The sequence below is a fragment of the Hyalella azteca genome, unplaced genomic scaffold (assembly GCF_000764305.2).
Source record: "Hyalella azteca isolate HAZT.00-mixed unplaced genomic scaffold, Hazt_2.0.2 contig9625, whole genome shotgun sequence".
Lineage (NCBI taxonomy): Eukaryota > Metazoa > Arthropoda > Malacostraca > Amphipoda > Hyalellidae > Hyalella > Hyalella azteca.
The window spans coordinates 465223-480702 of record NW_025939693.1 but is presented as its reverse complement, the minus strand read 5'-3'; the positions used below and the strand labels follow the sequence as shown (position 1 = coordinate 480702).

Here is a 15480-nt window from a genome sequence, read left to right as displayed (position 1 = left end):
AATGCCAGGCTGCAAGGTAATTTTTCAATTAGGAATTTCATTTTTTTTTCATTAGCCTTGATGATCAAGAAATCAAGTAGCGTTCCCTTCAATTCGAGGCATATTTCGCACGCGACGTATATCACACGTTTTCAGGAATGCGCTTATTCTAGGAAAAATCGACAGCATAAGAGGAGCACGACCACGTGGGGTAACAATCATATTTTCAATTACTCACCTTTTCATAAAAACGATTGCTATTGATGTTCTAACAGTGTCAACTTAAGTTAGATTATTTCCCTTCATACCGTGCAAAAATGAACAACGTCTCTTAATGAAGTTCGCGACGCTAGACACTCTCGTATGAACCTAAATCCTCTGTTATTGGAGCAGCTATCTCTTCCGGATGCCAAATAGTATGAACGAAAGCAAAATAATATATACAATTAATATGCCCTGTCACACTCTTCATTGCCCCTGCAGCAATTCCTGGCTATCCTGTCACTTTGAACATTCGATCACCTTTAATATCCTCCTTGAAGAGTGTCCGGCCTTGTTCAAAATGTAAGCCACGTGTCAAAGTTCGAAGGTTAGTTCGGCGCAGTTCAAACTGAACGAAGATGGATGCAATGGAAAGGTTATTAATACGAATGAGTTTATTATCACGAATGACATTATTTAATATGATCCTTTGCATCTACGTTGTGTACTGGGTGTCGTATTTCTAGATGAAATGCGACTCGTCTCTGAAATATAATTTATTATCTTTTGTATAGTTTTTTACAAAATTTGAATTTGTATTATTTTTATACAACTTTGAGGAATATATTTTACTGATTCCTATATGTTACGAAAACATTTTTCAGAATCTTACCTTATCTCTTCCATTATACCCGATACCCTGTGAATCATCATTTCATCAGTTATCACAATATATTTACGTATACAAGTAACAGCCAGTTATCTCAAACAAATGTGCTCATCTGGAACTAAGCCTATCAATATAACTATCTGAAAAAATTATAATAATCACTGTAGAAATGACAGAAATTATGCTTGTCAAAGTAAAGGTTGTATTCGGTTGACTGCAGCACAGATGACGGTCGGCACTGACAGCTCCCATTATTTGCTCGGAATTCCGAGCAGTCCTCGGAGTTAAGGTTGACTTTTATGGCAACGCTAAGAAGTTCCTAATCGCTCCTCTGAGCCCCGTTCATAGCTTCAAGTTTATTCCTATATTGGTTCATGCGTACGTTGATATGTCTGCGCGTAAATATTTGTATCTCACGGTAAAAAAACTCGAATTTAAATGACATGCTATTAACGAAAGTGTGAATGTACTTGATATACGGTATTATCTTGTAGAAGGTAGGAAGTGTAGAGCCGTAGAAGTGTATTTACCCATCTAAACATTTCTTTGAGGCCTTAAATTTGGCAAACACCGAAAGTTTTGTAGAATATATTTTTTCTCGTTATGTCAATGATGTGTTGCTTTGAATGAAAAAAAGTGAAGAAGTGAATTAAATGGCCAGAATTATTGATAATTCTTGAGCATAAGATCGCTACAACTGTGTGATCATTGTGGATGTTATGTTGCATTGCAGGTAGATACTCAAATCTCAGTAAGAAGTCCCGTAGACTTTATGTTTTTATTCCCTCGTTTCGGCTTCAATTTCACTTGTCTATCAATCCTACACACAGCCTTCCAAGCTTGTCAGGCGCTGAGTCTCACTAGCTTGTTTTGCGTGGTTAAATTCACATGATTTGCCCCCAGCCAGCCGCCTGTGACGCACTCTCTCGCAGACATGTCGAGAAATTTAGATCATAAACCTTTCATGTTATTTGACTTATAAACAAGTCTATGGAATATTAGTGTCATGCCATGAAATATTCTTATCTTTTAAGGGACGCGATCTTATTGTTCTTGTGACACAGCAGAACCAACTAGATATTTAGTCCATGAAAACTTGTTTTTGAAATATGGTTCAAATCCATTAGTTATTAATGTAAATTGAATTTAATATTTATCTTAAATTAATTCCGATGAGATTCAATGGATTTCGAAAAATTTCGGGTGTTTTTGTCGGCAATGCAAGTTTCTTTGTGCGAGTTTTTGCGACGGCAAGACGACCGGTATTCGAGTGCTTCTATTTGCCACGCGTCGCCGCATTTTTTAAGACAGGATTTTGCTGTGCCTGCGCTTTTGTGCTGAATTTTCTTGCTGTTCTTATAGGATTCAAAAAAATTCTCGTTGAATCCTATTTTTTTTTATTTTTCGGGAGTCTCGCTATGTAGTAGATATGCAAAGCTACTTTCGATAAGTGGCTAAGGATAAAAAAGTAAAAAAAAAAATATTCTGACTACAATGAAATATGCGTTCAAATTTTAAAGCGTTTGTCTGTGAATAGGCGCGTTGACAATGAATCGGGATTCATTGTGCATGCTAAGCATCTTATTCATGTTCATGACATGCAGTGTTAACGGATTGCTAACAGCATCACCGCTGACGTTGACGAGTATTTTCATGTTCATGTGAATTTCTTCAGACACACGAGCAAAGTATTCGTGGCATGAGTGTGTGGATATCTGTTCTTTGAAGCTGTATTGGTTTGAGTGCCTGGTATACGATTTGCTGCCTTGCTGCCGCCGTCTTCCGCCTGGCAGCTCACAGTGCGATCAGGTCAAAGGTTAAACGTTGAGGCTGCTCTTAATTGTGAGCCATCAATGCCGTTTGCGGTAACCGCGTAACGAATGGCTCCTGCTGCTCCTAACGTTGTGATGCACTACGTGTTGTATAGTTCAGTTTTTAACTAGTTCAATTTTGCAAAATGATATTTTTGAAGCTATTGCCTTCCATTGTATTATTCAACGGTTGACATTTGTAGACATTCGGACAACGTCAACATGAGTTCAAAATCGTGTTCCTTTCGTTATCGTTTGTCATGAAAGTCAGTGTGATAGTTGTCGTTATTCATAATAGTAGGCTAGTTCTTATCATCTTTCATTCTAGTGTGTTAGTTGTTATCTTTCATTCTAGTGTGCTAGTTCTTATCATCTTTCATTCTAGTCTGTTAGTTGTTATCATCTTTCATTCTAGTGTGCTAGTTCTTATCATCTTTCATTCTAGTCTGTTAGTTGTTATCATCTTTCATTCTAGTGTGATAGTTGTTATCATATTTCATTCTAGTGTGCTAGTTGTTATCTTCTTATATGTGTGTTCGCTCGTTGTTATCCTGTTTTTTTTTCGTTGCAACTCGAAAACGGCCGTACGGATGTTCGCTCGCTCCCACGCATAGCCGTACGCGATCTGGCGCGCATTCTATCGCTCGTTCTGACTTCTCGAGGTGATCAGCAGGACGCGCGCGTGGATTCTGGAGGTTGGAGCCGATGCCTCATTTGCATAAAATGGTACACCTTTGGCCTAACTTGCGTCAATTGAGAACCTCATTGCAGACGTTGCAAGATCTCCGCAAGCTATTTATTGCAGCTGCAAGATTGCCCGGTTCGTCCCACAAGTTCAAGCTAACTTTTCCTCAAGTTATTGCTATGCTGATGTTACTGATGTAAGTTGAAAATTTTATGCTCTCAGTTCTTGCTGGGAACAATTTCCTTTCTCTGGGACCTCTACCTTCATTCGGGAATTTTTTTTTCTTTCGTTTCTCTCTTACCTGATTCATGCATCATTGTTTTTATTCTGGAGCATTCTCGCTATCATACGGAACCATCAGGTTCGTATTTAAAATTATACTTTATATATTCTATTCGAACTTGATTATAAATCATGAAATTTTTACTGAGGCTTACTTCCTGAAGTTGTTTTTGAATTATTATAATTTTTTCTAACTATTCAGCCTAAAACTCCATAATCTTAGCTCTTTTCATTGTTGTCTTACAATTGAAAAATTATTAGGCTTGTTTTGATTATTCATATAAATAATGAGCTAATTTAGTATAGTATTGTATAGTATCTTCGGCATTGAAAAATAGGCCTGTCGCCGAATCTTGTATTTTTCTTAACTAGACTGGCCTTTTGATCAAATATTTTCAACCGACGGTAGGTTTAAAATCGTTTCAAGATTTCAGTTGTTCCGTAGGACACTGGGCATTTCAAGACTATACAATTTACGCGGCATCCTGTAAAAATTGGTCAAGTTTTCGTGATAAATGCGAATATATCGTAACTCAGACTTTCCCTACCGTTCACCGGTCATCAAGTGTACCATATCTCTTCATCTCAGCCATCATGGCTACTGCAAATGTATGCTTCCTACGTCGGCGAATGGTCCAGAATGCCCGAATGCGGGTCCAGTTTACTGGCATAGCTTCGTGATGAGGTCGCCAGACATTCGCCTTTATCGCCCATCAGTGTGACTCCATCTCAATCATCGCTATTGGTAACAATGATATGCTGCCTCGAAGCCACTTCCATTCCTGCACACACGCGTTTGCTTATTCACATAAATTCTGAAGCCATGCATTGGTAAACAGCAAAGTTTGAGATCGAGCTCGGAATCCTTTACTTATTTAAAATTTCTGTGAGTAGTGGGATGGACTATGGAAGTAAATTCACTTTTTGTTGATGTCTCGAATGCAAGAGTCTCCGTCTTCGATCATAGAAGAAATTGATAGTGCCCGATGCAGTGCTCTATTGAACATGCCGGATTTTTTGACGTAATTTTTATTAGTCTAAGGGTCTAGAATTTAGAATTTTTTTACGTTTTATAAAAGTTTTGGTCTATTAATCGATATTCTAATATGAAAGCAATTGAAGCACCTTGAGGTGGCTCAAGTTTATTCATGTTGCTTTTTTTTGACATCCGTCATAATGAATTGAAAATAACGAAGAGTGTTAATAATAAAAGGGTAATATTTAATGGAATATGTTAAGGGTGAAACAAACTATTTCGATGAATGACCCTACCGGTTTCATTTTAACTTTGATTTTTAAAGTTCAAGCTTTTGGATTGCTCTAAAGGTACAAAAAAGATAGTTTCACCACGTTCACATTCGCGACTTTGCTCCTGCCATGTACGTTATGCCAAAATTTTTGCCAGGATCCTGGTATATAGAGGAGGTATACGAACGTGTTAACGGTACTCGTATACTTCCCAACCGTGCTCATATACCTCCAGCCGTACTCATATACCTCCTGCCGTGCTCGTATACCTCCAGCCGTACTCATATACCTCCAGCCATACTCGTATACTTCCCAACCGTGCTCGTATACCTCCAGCCGTACTCATATACCTCCTGCCGTACTCGTATACTTCCCACCCGTGCTCTTCTATCTCCCAGACGTACTCGTATACCTCCAGCCGTACTCGTATACCTCCTGCCGTACTCGTATACCTCCTGCCGTACTCGTATACCTCCCAACCGTACTCGTATATTTCCCAACCATGCTCGTATATCTCCCAGCCGTACTCGTATACCTCCCAACCGTACTCGTATATTTCCCAACCATGCTCGTATATCTCCCAACCATGCTCGTATATCTCCCAGCCGTACTCGTATACCTCCTAGCCGTACTTGCGTCCCTCACAGCACTTCACTAAAACCACTTCCCGACACGAGCCAGGCTCGTCGTTCGCTTGGCTCGCGAAACAAAATTCAGACCATATTATTACAAGCTCGAGTGCGATCTTGCATAAAGCTGGCCAGCCATATTTTCGCCTCCTTTAATGAGTTTGTCTTCAGAGAAACGGAGTGTAATTTTAATGAGGCTCCATACAAATTCCAAATTATCCTATTTTAATGAGGCTGACAGAGTTTCCACTGTTCTTGAGCCAACAACGTTGTTCCATTATGGCTAATCCTTTTTAAGGTAAATTTGATTCGTGTTCTGATTATTTTTAAAATTAACGCAATGGCCATATGCACACGATAAGCGTTCTCGCTGTAATATTAGAAAAAACAGGTATTCCTACTACTGAATTCCAAGATTTATCTTTTAATTTGAAAGGATTATGCCGTCTGCTCACTTACTCATTTCTGTTTTACTCATTTCTGTTCTAATTTATTCTAACTCTTAAGTTTCAATAAAATTATTTAACAGATACACAAGGTTTCTGCTGCCCCTTTGCTTTCCTTTAACAGATGAAAATAATTCTCGTTTGACATCCCGTGAACTGATTAATTACGAAGCAGAATTGTGTCCTTTCACACAACTTAAATAAATAGTTCGCAGTTACATCTAATATTAATTGTTTATGTTCAGTATACTTTAAATGGTACAAATTGGTCAGCTGTGGGAAAGTCTGGAAACTTTTCAAGGTGGGGCTTTGAAAGGGGGTTTGCCTATATGAAAGTATCGAACTCAACCTTAAGCTTTAGAATGAAAACCCTTGAACTCCTCGTCGATCATGTAAAGCATGTTGTCTCCGTTTTCAACCTATGAAAGTATCAAACTCAACCTTAAGCTTTAGAATAAGAACTTTGCATAAAAATTAATTAGAATTGTTGAATGTATTCCTATTTTAAATGATACGATTTATGTTTGTCTTTTCCTTCAGATTTTTCTGCTGATACTTTTTTGAAGTTCCGAAAAATGCAAGTAATTGTTTGACCCGCTCACAGGCCACGTCATGGGAAGTTAAATTACAGCCAGTGTTAATATCTAAAATTTGTGTTACGATTTATTTACTGTGATATACTTTGTATTGAAAAATGAAAATAGGAAGAACTGGTTCGAAATTAGTCCGTGTTTTCTTTGAAACTTAAGAGCCGACTGATAGTAAAAATCAATACTTCTACTCCTATATTCAGCTTCTCAGTGTTTATTCTTCGATTTTAGGATTAGAGCAGAAGACATTAAAACTGTATTTATGATGCAGTAATTTTAAGCTTAGATGAATATGGATATGAAATGAATATGGACTTGCATGTATGTTGTCTGTCAATGCTTCGCATCGACATGGAAAATTTGGCTCAACGCTGGCGTGAAAGAAAGGCGCCAACAGATGCCCATATTCAAATGTCATCAATCATTGAATATCTCATGTGGGGTTTAATTTTTATTAGCAAAAGTTAAAATTCAAATGTGTAATTCTTTTCAATTCAGCTTCTAAAGGTAATGCGGTATCTATAAAATTTGTGAAAACAATCGCTAAACGAAAGTGCTTTCTTCCAAAATAATGGCCAATTTGAACATAAAGCCTCCTGATAAGCACAGAAATTGTTGCTAAAGTATATTGACTGAATTGTTCAGCTTTTTATGGTGACAAAAAATTTAAAACGCTTCAATTGAAAACCTGGTCCAAATGCAGAATTTCACCCAACGGCCCATTACCATCATCATTTATAGACATAGTTTCAACACATTTCCAAACTGTTTTGTGTAGCACAGTGGTACCTATTAACCAGTGATGTTTCCCATCACAATAATATTCCAATATGGGACTACCTTGTGTAAACAATCTGTATTACGTTGAAAATCCGTGATGACATTCAGCGGTGTACGGAACACGTCCTGGACGTCATGATGACTGCTGACGTGACCTAGTGTTCTGTGCATGACCACGTGACGTCTAGTGCGTGTGTCCGGTAGCGTGATTCATGTCGTCGACGTCATCACAAGGAGCAGCTTCGGCAAGCCCGAGACGCACTTTGTCTCGCACCAACCGTCGTGGATCTCGTCGGTCTTCCACGGTAGCAAGGCTGCACGCCGCGGCCATCGCCGCTAGGAACAGACGAGCTTCTCTTGCTGCTCAAGCCGCGCTCGAAGAAAAAGCTTTCCTCGAAGAGTCCAAATCATCCTCATCTTTGGTATCTTCTAAATCTTCAAACTCTGTTTCTTCGAAATCGCATTCTAACTCAGGAAAAATTAAAGTCGACGAGATAGACGCGAGTGAGAGTCCCGAAACGACTAGAAGCTTCGGCGGAGTGTCCAATGGATCCACTAAAACTCAGAAAAGTTTTTTATCTGTAGAACCGTCTCCTTTTATTCACAGACGATCATTTGATAGCGCCACTACGAGTCGTGCTTCTTCTGATTTGTTATCAGTAACAAATTCCCGCGAAAATTCAAAAGCTTTAGCTGTTTCTGACACTTGCATTGACTCCAAGAAAATTCCCTCCAACAGACACACGTCATTGGATCAGCGTCTTACCATCGACCAACCATATTACCTAAGTCCTAGACGTTCATTCGATTCCTCGGCTCCTAGACGAAGAGCTTCCAGCAGTCCGAGGCCATCTCTGACTCCTTCAGCTATTGGCTATCGGAGACCTTCGGCTTGTGTGCAACCAGAAGATGACTCTACCGAAGAGGAGATTGCCGAAACCTCTTTTGTTTCTCGTGCACCAGTGATACACAGACCATCGTTAGTCGACTATCCCACGTCTCCCAGAGCTTCATTTAGCAACCTTCCTCCAGTTCACCGGAGAATTTCAGTTTCCAAAGACCCGACATTACAATCGATCTCTTTCGAAGAAGAGAATTTGCTCGGCAGGAAAAAATCGTTAGCTGATTATCCTCGGAAGCGGGAGACATTGACCGCCACAGTATCGGGCCCGCCCGAGTATCGGCGGAAACTGTCCTCCGCCAGATCGGAGTATGTGCCGCTGTCGCGGAAATCCTCTTACGTCCCAGATTTGTCCACCTGGAAATCATCTGTTGATTCTCCGCTGTTGGAGGCTGTTGAAAGGGAGCACAGACGGAGGAATGATTCTTCCACTTCGTATCACAGTCACTTGGATATTTACCGAAGACATTCATCGAGCGCTTCTCGAATATCTGCTCCCGAGACAGGAAACAGAGGTAAGATGAATTTTATTGGTTACCTTTATATCGATTTTCGTTAGTAAGTAACTCGAAGTCTGTCAGAAACTTTTGATGGCCTGCCGCTCCAGAGTCAGGCGTTAACGGGCTTAAAAAATTGAAATTTCTACGAGAAAATTATTGTCCTATACGCCAGTGAATTCTTTCGTTTGACCTCAACGCGACGATATTTGAATTCAAATTTTGGCGTTAATCGATATGAAAACATAATGTTCTAAAATTAAAACCATTTTTAGGCGATATACTGAATTTCGGTCGATAATAATTTTGTTATGTTATTTGGATCGTTTTCCAAACCTAGCCTTTGTAACTAACGCTTCGATGGTAGTCACCTAGTTGAAACTTTCACGGACGCGAGTAAATTCAATGCAAATGAATGCTTAAATTCTCTAGATTCTTGAGTGTTTTTGTAATTCCATCCAGCCCAAGACTGAATTGCTCGATTATTATCTTCATATTAGTGTTATATTTCTTAATAATATTTTTAGAGCTGTGAAAAGCAAACGTAGTTCCGGTACGTGAACTTTCTTTCAGCTACCTTCTGCCATTTTATCCTTCCTTTGTTCCCCAATTTATTTGCAGTAAATAATTTACATTTTGTTAACCGAGGCCATTATTAATATTAGTATATTAGCCTTCAGTTAATCTATTGGTTTTGTAATTTTACTTGCGCGTCTTTTATTTGAAAAATATAACTCAGTACTCACTGCAGTGAGAGACAGAGAGCGCATTTTCTCGTCGACGAAAACTTGAGGTCACGGACAGACGGACGGACAGACAGACAGACGGACAGATGGACGGACGGACGGACGGACATGGCGAGCACAATAGTGCATTTTTTCCATAAATGAAAAATGCGCTAAATAGAATTTACTTTTTACAATCGCTTTTGATTCTTATCACTTATTTAACTCTTGTTCTCAAGTCTCTTATCTCGCTTGATGAAAGGCCATCATAACCTTACTTCAAATGAGCCTTGGCACAGCAGTTCGCCGCCTCCCCTAGAAATAAGGTAAACCTATCGATATTTACACCCAAGCCAGCTGTAAAAAATCTTCTCTTTCAGCCTCGAGCAATCAACTGGAGCGCCTTTCTTCGTCGATTTTCTTCGTTATCTTGCTGCCCTGAGGAGCTTTTGTGGAACTTCCACAATTTCCATAAAGTTTGTTGTGTTGATATTGTGGCTCCAAGCATGAGATCGAGATTTGCTTCAAGCTTGGAAATGCAATAGAAATTTCCTAGCATATACGAGTATATAGATTTAAGTTTATCATCTACTGCGATTTATTATGGAATTAATTTTTTGCGACCGAACCCGTTTATTACAGTATTGATGAAACGCAATTTCAATATTCTATAATTAATTACAGGTGGGATATTAGGGATGAGGAAACCTTTTTTTCTTATTATTTTTACACATTACGTACGTTAGTATTGAATTAGGAACGAAACAAAAGCTAGCAAATACTAAATTACAAATAACATCTGCCATAATGCTCACTCTATTTGATAGATTTTCAACAAAAAATTATAACATTGAAAAGATTCCAACGCATAAAATTTTTACATTCCTTAATAATTTTCTTTCACCGCTTGTAAATAAGTGTTAAACATGAAAGTTTAATTGAGTTGCTCACTTGTAGTTTTGGAAGGAAGTTTATGTGTAAAAAAATAGTCATACTTTTATCGCTCCTTTATCTTGCATTGCTAAGCGGCAATTAGAGAGACGCGAACTTAATTAATATAGCGTCGCTGCGACGAGACCAAGTATCAACGCATACCGTAAGCGGACGTTTAACATTTCTGTGCCGAAAGTATTGAAGATCTGTTAGAATATATAGCTTTAATGAATATTGCTTAGAAATTTGTTATTCATTATTGATTTAATATTAAATACAGTAAATGATGCAAATGTGTAATAATAAATAGATTAGATCAATATGATAAATAAATAACTTATTCGTCATTTTATTAAGTATTAAATTTGGCAATTGATGGAAATCTTCAGAAAAATATAGATTTCATAAAATTGTATAAAACTATTTCATTTATTGTTCGATTAAACATTAAAATATAATCATTAAATTAAAATATTGAGGCAAATTATAAAAATATCGCTCTATCAATAAGTCGGTAATTTCATGCGTTGATAAAATACAAGTGCCTCGCCTATTGCAGGCTTGATCTTTTAAACCAACGGATTCTTTTCAATATGATGGAAAAAAATTTTCAGGCTCAAATTGTACACGCTAGTTCTAAATTTTCGTGAAACTTTAGCTCGATTTTCGGCCATCAGCTTCTTATGCTTATTCTTTCTTTATTTTGAAGTTCTAGCTATATAACCTGCGGTTTTATTGTGCAGTTTCAAAACAATAATGCTAATTTACCTCCATTGCACGAGAATGTAGCGGGTGCTTATGAATAAATATGTGCTTCTACTGAGGACATTATTCGCGGCCACTATTGCGATTGCGGGTCCAGCCTTAACCTTATTATTGTGCGTTCGACTTAAGGACTTGCATTAATGACCGTGAAATTGCTTAGTGGGAGGTTGTCTGGGAATATAATTTGAACTCATTTATGTGTAAATCGGCTAGTAAACCATTACTGAAAAATGTATAGTGGTCCCATAGATATACCGGGATAATCTAATCATTCGTTTATACGAAATCAACGAAATTATTTGAATTGTAAATGCTAGGTTTATTTTGCGTAACTGCTTTACGTTGCTTCTAAAATTGTGTGTAATTTGTACAAACTTGAACTTGGCAATTATTTTACTTTTTAAATAGCCTTGATAGGTTAATATTAAGTCGTCGTTGCAGCATATGTTACGTCCCTCTTGTTCACTCAAGGCTAATCCAGGTGCTGATGAGCCTGAAGACCGCCATTTACGGGTCCAAATCTCTGCTTGAGACGTCATAAGCGTCACGAATTATGATTAATGCGTTGCTGCGGTACCGGATATCGCGTTATGCTCTACCTAAACTGTCTTATTACTGCATCTAAAACTGCCAAGTGAAATTATCTCATCTTATCTTGTTTTTCTTCAAGGGCTTGAAGCTTATAGAGACCAAAAATATGACGCGATTTTGTATAATTTCTCTTTCAGAGACATCAGATAACTCCTTCAGAAAACATTTAACTCGTTTCAAAGAATCAGCTTACTTGCCCACTTACCTTATGGCAAAAATTCACTGCTAACTTCTGCTAATTTTCACATTTTTTGTTCAAAAAAATTCTAGGGGTGAAGTGCGCAGATTGTTTGGTAAAAGTTTAGTGGAGCTTTGATCTGCCTTTTTTGTGCGTGGCTCATAAGCTAATTGCAGCGAGACTCTTTCAGCGGGAATTTTAAAAAGCTTGCTACAAAGTCGTCATTGTAGCGCATTCGTTTGCCTTTATTTTTGTGAAGAGCGCAGTTGTGACGCTTCGTTGTTTTTAAAGTCTTGTCAGAACCTGGGCTTTTTCCAGCATAGTTGGTTGGCACAGCTCTGTGCCGGCACATTTGTTGATTTTCATATGCAACAATGAGCGATTGTATGTTTCGTTTAAATAACATGGGCGGTGGGAAGTTTATTGGACTGATAATAATTTTAATACCAAAGAACCCTTCCCATCAACTCAATTAGAAATATATAATATTTTATCTATCAGGATGGAATTTTTACCGATACATTTTTGGTTTACATTTAATAACTGAGTGGTGAGGCCTTCTGACGAACCGCACTACCAATTTGCTCGTCAAATTCGTGTTTGCCGAATGAATGATATGCATAAGATATCTACATGATAAAAAAATTAATTATTTTGCGAATGATCTAAAGAATATAAGGCGCGTGAACGGGAAGTGCTGCGTGGACGACGGATTAGTGCGTGCGTGCACTGAACAGGGACAGTGCGTTCGTCAGTGAAACTCTCATATTCATAATTGTGAACGTTAGGTGTAAGCAATGCGGTTTGAAAGTAATATATCTTTATGATTTCTTTCAGTGTTAATCTCTTACCACTTCAACACGGTGTTGATTTGATTAGATTAGCCCAGAGATAGGCGAATTTTATTCCAATCGTATTTTAAAATCTTGTTATTTAAATAACAAAATCTCAACGCAATGTTAAGAGGAAGCCCTCTGATCGAGCACCTCGTTCGCAGCCCCCACAAGGCCTGTCTTTAATGTTCCTTAATTTCTTGCTTTTACGACGCGCGTCTCTTGGCACTTGCATCTTGCTTTGATGCCATAGTCGACACTTTTCCCACCGTTCGAAAGTCATCTATGAAAGTGACAAAAAGTTAGAGGCGACTTCAGGAAAACTTGTAATTTCATTAAGGAAAGTTCCGTTGAAAAGTAGCCGGAAACATTTAGCGTTTTCTTTAGAGCCGCGTTGAAGAATGCCGTGAGGCCTCATCGAGGCTGTGCGAGGAATGATTGGAGCCTGGCTAACGAACGCTTGTTTGCCTTCCCTGATTACTTTCCCATCGAAGTTTATGATCGCGAGTTAGCTCATGCCGCCACATTTACCCTTACCACCTTATGTTCGCCACTGAAGGGAGCCTCTGAAGATTTTTTATTCGCTATTTTTTCTTCGAGAACTGTTCAGCAGTTCTCTGAGCTTTCATTGGCTCTTTTCTAATGCTTTATAAAACCATTTTGAATGCTCATCGCTCGCGGTAACATCTTTTCATTCGAGCAAATTTAGCTACCTTTTTCGATCACCATATTTGAGGTTGCAATCAAACGATTCCTTCTCTTCATATTAGACACAAGCGGTATTCGATTTTTTTAGACTCTGCATCAAATAATACTGTAAATGTCTCTTTAATCGCGGTGCGTTGATGTTACTTAAGATTAACGCCTTCGTATGTTTTTCATATTGTAATTTTTTCCCAATTGCCTGTTTAGCACATTTTCTAATTTATGGAAAAATGCCCTATTGTGCTCGTCATGTCCGTCTGTCTGTCCGTGACTTCACGTTTTCGTCGACGAGAAAATGCGCGCTGTCACTCACTGCTGTGAGTACCGAGTTATATTTTCTTATGTTGATTTTGTTAAAAACTCGTAAATAAAGTGCATCTGTAAAATTGAAGCTTGCATAACTAAAACACAATTTTGTGTCATCAGTTTATTCATTGCTGACAACTTTGAGCTTCATCTTCAGATTTTATCTGTCAAATAGCGACACTGCATAAAAAATTAGAACCAAAATCAACTATAAATCCTACAACAATGCAGAAGCCTAGTGAAGAACACTCGACCGCTGCCCTGAGCCTTGTCGAAGTCTTCGGGTGCTGCGACAACACCATTCTTTTCCGGCTCGGATGGCGGCAGTCGGGCACTTGATCATTTTTCGTCGTGATGACGATATGCATGGAGACGGGTGGCGCTTAGAACTTCGTGAAGTGTTGAACGCAAGTTTGTCGTGCCGTGACAACCACTGTCGCGGTGTGAGTCTAGCTCGGCCCTTGACTGCGGTAAAATTGTTGTTTTAAATTCTGATCGCAGTGGCATTTTCATAAAGAGTATTGATCGATCCGTAATGACATGATAGCGTAACGTTTATTTCTTTTTTATTAGGGCTGTAAGCAACATTTAATTTAAAAATATTGATTTCAATTGATTTTAGTGAATAATATATAACAAAAAATAATTGATGGCCGTAATCACTGTATTTATTGAATAAGACCAATTTAATGAAGCCAAGAAGTTTGGGCTCCATTATGTGACTGACTGCTCTGTAACATGTATAATAATTTAATTTGCGCTTGCTCTAGTTCTGTTATCTATCATATAACAATTTGTGTATTTCCTGTCCGTATTCATGTGTGGACGAGTTACGTATTTGGTCTGCAAGGCAACTGCGAGCGTCCTGTACAATGAAAGTTGAGAGCAAGAATTTAGGCTGTCTTGTCAGTGATGCTTTCGCTGATCGCTCTTATGTACCTCACCTATATCCCTGCCTGTGCCATCATATACGAATAATTACTGCCTGTACCCTCGTATATATCCTCCCTGTATATATCCCTGCCTGTGCCATCATATACGAATAATTACTGCCTGTACCCTCGTATATATCCTCCCTGTATATATCCCTGCCTGTGCTATCNTCATATTTATATTTTATTCCGTCTCTCGCCCTGTCTCTTATACACATCTAGATGTGTATAAGAGACAGGTGCTATCATATACGAATAATTACTGACTGTACCCTCGTATATATCCTCCCTGTATATATCCCTGCCTGTGCCATCATATACTGATATACTAATATATCATTCCTGTCTGTACCCTCGTATACGTATATCCTCGCCTATGTCCCTGCCTGTACCATCATATTCGAATATATTTGTTCCTGTTCCATCATATACGAATATATTCCTGCCTGTGCCATCATATACGAATATATTCCTGCCTGTGCCATCATCTGTCCCCTCGCCTATATTCGCGCCTATAGTGCAGAATAACAATCCCCGAGTTCGCTCACGTGATGACGCTGATAGCACCACTAAAACAATTCAAACCATTTTTTATAAATTGTTATCGTTTTTTTGAACTGGATGTGATATTTGAGGACCGATAATTTATTCATTCTGAATCTATATATCTTTCCAAAAGGAACGATGAACTCGAGTTTTGACGAACGCTCCCAACGCCGAAACGTTTGACATTTGCCCTTTTGACAAATTCATTAAATGAGCCTCCTCATATACATCTGCCATGGACACATCA

At 38.5% G+C, this 15480-nt stretch overlaps 1 protein-coding gene across 1 annotated transcript in view; it reads left to right on the top strand.

Moving 5' to 3' along the window:
- Window positions 1-6511: 6511 nt before the first annotated feature.
- Window positions 6512-15480, top strand: part of LOC125178413 — a 95313-nt gene continuing 86344 nt past the window's right edge. Inside the window, exon 1 of the mRNA XM_047882092.1 lies at window positions 6512-8737. Within this exon, the coding sequence (XP_047738048.1) occupies window positions 7534-8737 (1204 nt within the window). The 5' untranslated portion in view covers window positions 6512-7533. The remainder of the gene's footprint in view (window positions 8738-15480) is intronic.